The sequence below is a fragment of the Phyllostomus hastatus genome, unplaced genomic scaffold (genome assembly GCF_019186645.2).
Source record: "Phyllostomus hastatus isolate PE091 unplaced genomic scaffold, TTU_PhHast_1.1 phas_contig_40, whole genome shotgun sequence".
Classification (NCBI taxonomy): Eukaryota; Metazoa; Chordata; class Mammalia; order Chiroptera; family Phyllostomidae; genus Phyllostomus; species Phyllostomus hastatus.
The window spans coordinates 28,622,038-28,630,555 of NW_025333872.1; the positions used below are offsets into that span (position 1 = coordinate 28,622,038).

The 8,518-nt window shown below is 38.3% G+C and overlaps 1 protein-coding gene across 49 annotated transcripts in view; it reads left to right on the top strand.

Moving 5' to 3' along the window:
• RIMS1 (regulating synaptic membrane exocytosis 1) overlaps window positions 1–7,967 on the top strand; it is a 421,648-nt gene extending 413,681 nt beyond the window's left edge. For all 49 annotated transcript variants that reach the window (XM_045843939.1, XM_045843943.1, XM_045843959.1 and 46 more), the window contains 4 exons: window positions 194–306; window positions 3,264–3,365; window positions 3,941–4,080; window positions 5,665–7,967. In XM_045843939.1, coding sequence (XP_045699895.1) covers window positions 194–306; window positions 3,264–3,365; window positions 3,941–4,080; window positions 5,665–5,883 — 574 coding nt within the window. In that variant the 3' untranslated portion in view covers window positions 5,884–7,967. The remainder of the gene's footprint in view (window positions 1–193; window positions 307–3,263; window positions 3,366–3,940; window positions 4,081–5,664) is intronic.
• Window positions 7,968–8,518: the final 551 nt, after the last annotated feature.

The following is an 8,518-nucleotide window of genomic DNA, read 5'->3' on the forward strand; positions in this document are numbered from 1 at the left end:
AGTTGGGGACTTCTCTCCATCAACGCTGAACCTCACTCATATGTGTCCTTGATTCAGAGGCAGTGCAGTCAGTAAGTGAACCAATTGTCTAAATGGTATTTATAATTCATGGTCAAAATCAGTAGTCAAATGGAAACTAATGAAAAGAATTCTAGGAGTGCTCATGTTTTGATTCATGTCCTTTTGCTAATAGCTTAATATTTTCTGGAGTGCGACTGGGAGCAGACAGTCAGTTCAGTGATTTTCTCGATGGACTGGGACCCGCCCAGCTTGTCGGCCGCCAAACCCTGGCCACCCCTGCAATGGGTAAGACTCATGTTTTCTACGGCAAAACTGATACATCCTGGTTGACAAGGTCATTGAAAGTAAATGAAAAGTAACATTTCAGTTAGGGTGTTGTTAGTTTCAAATGACTATTCTAATTTCTAATATATTTCTCTAACTGGAGACACTACACAAAATGAATAAAGTTAGTCCTGCATCTTTGAATGATCAGAAACCCCCTGTAAGGTGGAGTGCCTACAATGGATCCAAATGTAAGGTAGAGAGTAGAATTGCACAGCATGGAAAAAAGGAAGGATTATTCAGTAAAGGAGGCTGGCGTAAATGTTTAATTATATAAAGTAATGAAATTGCCTCCCTACTTCAAAACTTTAAAAAATAGTATTTTGACTAAATTGTTAAGAGAAATAAGCGGTGAAGAAAGATACGGGAGAATACTGAAAAACACTTCAGGTAATGTTTCTGTACTCTTGGTGTGGGAAGAATTTCCAAAGGATCAAACCAAAGCCAGATAAACTGAAAATGTCTGCTGGCACAATGTACCCTGAATGAGGTAAAAGGAAAGCTAACAAAAGGAGAAAACAAGGTGTAGCCTGTGCACTAGGTATTTGTTGAAGAACGTGAGATTCCAGTCTGAAAGGACCCGTGTGGTACTCAGGAAAGCCGCATGAAAATGGGTCGACGCAGAGGCACGTCGTCGTGGAATTCCACAGCACCGGAAATTAATAGATCATCCTCCAGGTTTCCTGAGAGGATAATTCTACACAAAACTATTGAAATCAGATGTTCATTGGACTCCTCAATAACGCTGGAAGCTAGAAGACTTCTGAGCATTGCCTTCAAAATTCTGAATAACAATTGATTTCCAGTATAGAGTGCCATAGCCAGCCAAATTTTCAAGTTTAAGGCTAGAATAAATAAAAACTCAGACAGGAAAGTCTCAAACATTTCCCTCACACCCAGTATTGCTTCGAAAGCTATTGGAGGATATACTGCCACAAAATGAATAAAGTGAACTTTAAAAATTGTGAACCAAAATGAGAAGATGAGATCCAGTAAATAAATGCTTCAGCCCTTGAGAAATGATGGGCAGTGAAGGAAAACTTGGAGATAACAGCCACAGCAAGCTTTCAAAGCAATTTGCCCAAATTGGAGCAGGTCAGATTTCATAAGATAAGATCTGTAGAATGCCTAATATGTTTGATTTCATGGAAGAGGTAGACAACCAGGACAGAGTAAGGGCTTGAATTAGGGATATGTACATAAAAACGTAAGTGAATACTTTCTTAAAAGGCACTTCCTAAGTGTAGGGAAGAGGGTGAGCTGTTCAAGAAATTGGAAGTACTAATCCCAGTATTCCAGTTTGCTCAGCTAGAAATAATGTTAGCTGATCATAATAATACAAATATTGATGCTGGGGGAGAAGGGTGACAGGGCCCAGTATGTGGTGGGGATGATAGGGGACAGTCAGTAATAATATCTGAAGCAAAAATATAGGATATTGTAAGAATAGTATTTAGAGATGTAGGGGCAAATGTCAAAAAGTGAAAAATAAATCAGATAAAAACTTTGAAAATTTTGAAAGTAGTGACTGTTGGGAGCCAAGAAGTTGACAGGGAGAATAGGAATCTTTTACACTAATAAAGAAGTCTTATAGAAAAGTTTGACTCATTAAACAATGTGTATATGTGATTAAAACAGAAACAAAAAAGACCAAGAGACCTCCAAGAGCTGAGATCTAAAACAGAATTATAAAACTAATGAACAACCCAGAACCAGAAAGTTGATCAACTGACCTGACAAATAAAGAGAATTCACAACTAAAAATTAGAGATGACTGAACTAACTGAAAATAACGTAGGCATAATTACATGTAACATGTTCAGAGACAAAGCATCACATCCATCAGAAAAAGAGCATCTTATTAAACGTGGGTAGAGGACATGACAGGCAAGACACGAGAGAAGGAATACAAATTGAAAACACTTAGAAATGTGTTCAGCCTTCCTAATAATCAAGGAAATGCAAATTACAACTTTTTAACCCTCAGGTCGGCAACAATCAGATGTGTTGCTAATTCCACCATTAGTGGGCTGTAATATTTCTGGTGACAGTGAAAACTGGCACAGCCTTTCTGAGGATATTTGTGAATGTGCATGGGCTTTTTGAATGCCCATTCAATTAGACTCAGTAATTAAAAATCTGGGAATTTATGCTCAAGAAATAATTGACCACATGTGTAAAAATTCTTTATAAAGTTATTCATGGTAGTGCTGTTTATAATAGCAACAGTGTAGATCATTGTATTTCCATCAACAGGGATGTGGTTAAATAGGTAATTACATGCCTATTTAGTGGTCCATACAACCAATAAACTGAGGATATGTGGTCATAATAGCTAGACAGATAGTTAAGAAGGAAGCGAAGAAGGTTGGGAAAGAGGAAAGTACTTATGACATTACTAGGATATTCACTGAAATATTAATGGTGGTTTCTCTAGATAGAAATATAGATAAATTATGTTTTATTAAGAAATATTTATAAAATATTAATAAATTAATGTTTATTTAAATTAATGTTATATTTTAATGTAATGCTAATATTAATAAAATGTTAAGTATTTTTATTTAAGAAGTCATTCTTATTAAGAAGTACATAATTTTATTAAGAAGTATTATATAATAGATAATATAAGAAATCTTATTAGAGTATAAGAATCACTTGAGTATTTCAGTATTACAGTCATAAAGCAATTTATAAAATAATATGGGCCGCTCTTAAGATAGCTTAGTACCAGAAAAATTAAGAGAAATACTTCAAAACCTGATTAGAAGGCAGGAAGAGTGTGCTTGGAGGGCACTGTATATTAGTGTTTGTCAGGACCATAAAGATCATAATTTGGAGCCTGTTACAGGCCTCTATTTTTTAACTGCACGCAATTGCAAAGAAGCTGAAACCCTTTGCTTCCTGTCCACTTGTAGGCGATATACAAATTGGAATGGAGGATAAAAAGGGCCAGTTAGAAGTTGAAGTTATCAGAGCCCGAAGCCTCACGCAAAAGCCTGGTTCCAAATCAACACCTGGTAAGGAGAGATGTTTGGACGAGAAAACCTGCGCAGGCAAAAAACTCAAAACATTTGCTGCACTGGAATTATGCTCTGTCTTTTATCATCTAATTGATTAAAAAGGCAGCTTTTCTGTGATCTTTGATTCTGTAAAAATGAATCTTTGCACAATTATTCTGTTGAAAGTATTAGGAATAATATTGTCATATTAAGAAATGTTTAGTTATGATTGGTTCTTAGTTCATATCAGTTTTTATACAGTTACAAATGCAAAAGAAAAAAATTAATTCTAATAATAAAAGGAAACAATGAGCTTTAAGATATAAACCTGAATTGTTACTCCAGCTATACCCTAAGTAAGTCAAAGTCTTAAGATGACTTTACCTACATTTATCTGAAAGGAGGAAAATGGCGGTAATAGTAACACATGGGAGTTAAGAAGTAGAATTTATGAAGCACTGGAAATTTCCAGTGATTTAAATAGTCAATTGAAAACTTTCAATAGGCATCTCTAAATCTCTAATAAGGCATCCTCAAATAAAATCAATTTTACGTAAAGGACTGATGTCTTATATGTTAATACTACCTTTTAGCTCCATACGTCAAAGTGTATCTTTTGGAAAACGGGGCCTGTATAGCTAAGAAGAAGACCAGAATTGCACGGAAAACCCTTGATCCTTTGTATCAGCAGTCCCTGGTTTTTGATGAGAGTCCACAGGGTAAAGTTCTTCAGGTCAGTAATAGTTTCGTAATGTTTTACATTGCAATTCTACATCATGCATGTGAACACTGAAGCAGTGGTCAAACAGGAAGAGAATGGAGTTCAGTAGGGAGAAATGTGGTATGACATCCTTGAGTGGAGAGAATAACAACTCGTTGATTTACAGCACAGTAATGTATTACATTAAAATATATAGGGATTTATCCATTTTTGACAGTGGGATGTTAAAATCCCCTACTATAATGGGATTTAATGGAAAACAAAATTTTTACTTTGTCCCTCCCTTCTTTTCTTCCTTTTCTCTACCCTGTCCTCTAGTTTGGCCCTAATTTACACCTCTTGCCCCTTCTTGATAGATGGTGATGATGATGATGGTAGATGATAGATAGATATCAAGGCAAATGATGCTAATAATAGTTTATTGAGCATTATTATGTGCCAGACATGGGATGCAGAAAGGAGGAAAAGAGAGGAAAGCAGAAGTGCGCAGGGACCAGCAAATGTTCAGGACTGGTTGAGCATCAGGCGCATCATTAAGTGCTTCCATGCATTACGTCTTTTAAAGTTGTAACCACCGTGCGCAATAAATATCACCATCTCCATCTTAAAGATGGTGTCTCTGGACCACAGAGGTCAAATGATTAGGCAGAGTTACTCTGTAAATTGAAAAGGCAAGATTCTCCACCCCCGCCTGTATAAAGCAGGCGAACGAGATCGCTTGCGGACTGGGACATGGAGACGGAAGGCAGTGTGATGGAGCTTGTCCGGCCCCAACAGGTACTGACCCAGAGTGTGAGTGAGCTCACTGATGTATTAGTCATATGATCAAACCAAAATTGGCAGGCAAGTTCTCACAAAACGTAGCTTACAATTATGTTCAAACTGCCCCTTCACTAACAAGTCCATAATGTAAAAGAAATCTAATGAATATTCTCACTCTGTATACATATTCCATCATGCATGCACTCCATTGTACACAGAGTTGGATTGTTTTGCCCTCTTAGCTTACACCAATTTTAATTCTTGTCCATCACCCTGTGCATTTCTTACTAAATAGTGGTTACTAAAGAAGGTGTTGAATTTATTGATAAATAAACTTCTCTATTAATTTTTTTTAGATTTTTATTTATTTATTTATTTTTAGAGAGGGGAAGGGAGGGAAAAAGAGAGAGAGAGAAACATCAATGCGTGGTTGCCTCTCAGGTGCTCCCAACTGGGGACCTGGCCCAAACCCAGGCATGTGCCCTGACTGGGAATCCAACCAGTGACCCTTTGGTTCACAGGCAGGCACTCAATCCACTGAGCCTCACCAGCGAGGGCTCTGTATTAATTCTTAAACATGGTTTATATACGTAATACCCCTCATTGACCAGGGAAACATTATTTGCATTCCATCAAATCTAAAAATTATTGTGGAGTGTCTTTTTCAGCACCTTAATATTAGGATCTTCTTATCTAGTCCTCTTCTGTGGTGATGGTTATATTCCCTTCCTCTCCTTCACTGACTGGCCCACTTTTACAGAATAGTTGCTTTCAACTCTTCTAACATAAAAGAGAGAGAAGTTCAAGTTTTATTGTAATTCTCTGTCTCTACAGGTGATTGTCTGGGGAGACTATGGCAGAATGGACCATAAATGCTTTATGGGAGTGGCTCAAATCTTGTTGGAAGAACTTGACCTGTCCAGTATGGTAATTGGATGGTACAAATTGTTCCCGCCGTCATCACTGGTGGATCCCACACTCACTCCCCTAACCCGCCGGGCTTCCCAATCATCTCTGGAAAGTTCAACTGGGCCTCCCTGCATTCGGTCATAGTGAACTCATACCAGAGTCATTCCAATAAAACTCTACCTTTCAAGATAATAATTTGAACCAGATATTTCATGATCAAAAGCATTGTTGGAGACAATCAACTTGTGTTTTGCCTGTAGTAGTTTTTCAGTAATGTGTCCCAGTAGTTGTTTCAACCCCAGCTTCGTACGACAGAACAAGGCAGTCTATGAAATTGCAGTAGGAGCCAATGTGCTAGTGAGAGTCACTGATGCTTCTACCAAACAGAAAAAGAGGAAATTTCAAATTTGCGCACATGCGTGCACACACACACACACACACACACACACAGAGCAAACAGGATGAACTGGAAACTCTCACTCTGTGAAAGTTGTGTTTTACATGTTCCTACACAGGCCACAGGCAGTGTTATTTCCCCATCATGTAAGAAGTTTTGTTCGTTTGTGTTTTGTCTCTGTGTGTGTCGTTTGTTGGTTTGGGATTTGTTTTGTTTTATTTTTCCTGGGTCTGTTATTTTCACTGTTTTTTGGCTGTGGCATGCCAGGCCTCGTGATGCTGACAGAGACCCTTCCTTTCTTTTTCCAAAAGCACCAAAAAAAGGGCTGAAGCAGTCTCTGCAGCACCTGCCCCAAGTGCTTGACACCTAGACACGGCGAGGCCCAGGAAGGGCTTTCATTCCACCATTCTTCAAAGTCTTATGTGTCAAACCCGGAAAACAAAAAGTTCTTTTCCAAAACAAATCATCACAGACTCCCTTTTTTAAGGAAGAGTGTATCTGTTTGCGTTCTAAAACATTAATTTGTGTTTTCCGTTGTTTTGCATGGGAGACTTTTAAGGAAGTCAATCTGCAACTCATGCTGAGATCTAAAACTGACTGCATAATTGTACTTTGGAAACACTCCTTGTAATGCCTTTTACTTCCTGATGTTAATCAAAAGTATATGCTCATGTGTGTGGACCACACTTTTGACTTCCCACAATGGTGACTACACATGGATTGGAGCCTAAGACACTCTCAGCTATGCCCAGGCTTCTCGGCCATGTCTCCGTGTAGACACACCCATCTGCCCTGGAAAGAGCATGGTATGAGCTGTTCAATATTCCACTGGAAATTCCAGTTGAAATATTCTGCACTAAACTAATGTTTTTTATCAAATTTCAGTTTACATTTCTTTGAGATTGATGCAAGCACAAAGCTTGATTTTTTAATGCAAAGTATCTTACTTTTCTGGGGGGGATGGGAATAAAACAAAGTCAAATTTCAATTTGCATTTTCTTCATCTGAGTTTTTCTTGGCCTTGAATTTCCCTTGTGACATTCTGTACCCGTGTTACCTACTGCAGACTCTGCAGGTGCATTGACATGTTCGCCCTCCTTTTACGAGTCGTCCGCCTTTTGTGATTACACAGATAGAGCAGCATGACTTGGAACTGTTCAAAGCTGCATGCACGTTTTGTAAAAAAATAAAAAACAAAAAAGAAAAGAAACAAAAGGTGATTTAATAATGTATGTTAGTTCCACATAGGCTCGCTTGTATGTTGCATGTACTTGTACAGTTTGCTCGTTAATTACTATACTGAAATAACCAAGAAATCTAAGCCATCCATTTTTGTTATAGACATTTTGCAGGTTTTCGCCAGGCTCAATCTGTGAGTCTGTGGTGAAATGTCTATAGATGGACTTTATTTTTTACCCTCTGGAAAACGTGATGTAGTATGGACCAAATTCCTTCTAATACATATTTTGGTGTAGATTCCTACTGTGGGGCTGTAACACATGTAGACACTGTGTACACACTAGGTTTTAATCCATAGACATACTGCCTGCACCAAGTGAATTCTTTATCCTTATTTACACACGCCAGAATTACCTGCCCATCATTGCACAGGGCACAGACTGACCACTCTTCACCGTGCTGAGCAGGAAGAACTGAAGCATTGGTGCACTTATACTAGATTCCGTTCTGTCTTAGTGGCCAACAACCAACTAATTATAATTGGGTAGTATCTTTCTATTTTGACCACTTGTCTTAACACTTCCCTGTGCTTTTAAATGAACTTCCAACTCATGTATGTAAACATGTTTAATAAAATTTACTTTTCATGTCAGTTGGTAGCCATCTGTGTTCTGTGTCTGGCCCAGACATCCACTGTGGGTTCTATGGTGCAACATCGCAGGGAGGGGAGGCTGGGACTTGTTGTCTGCTGCGGGCATCTGATGACTTGTCACTGCACTATCTGTGTCTTAATCTATGGCCCAAAGGGTACTTTGCATCACGTACAAGTTTTCACTTTGTCAGCCTGTCTAAGTGAGCACATGACTATACTTCTGAAAAGTGGCATTATTAAAAAACAATAAATCTCAGTAAGAATCAAGTGGAAGGTTGTTTTTCTGCTGCTGTGTGAGTGTGCTAATTAAAGCAGCAACTCTGTTGCTCAGTTGCCAGATCATTTCAAGTTATGTGACGTGCCAAAATACTAATTGTCATGTCTCTCATTAAAGCATCTGGGGCTTCTGCCCATCTTTTCCTTCCAAACCCCTGACTGATCTGTAAATCCTTGCCTTACAGTAGGTTGACTTAACCAAGCAATACATTAAACCGTCTTCAACAGAACCTCAGAAAATATATTGTCAAATATAGTGGAGTCTCTAAAAGTGA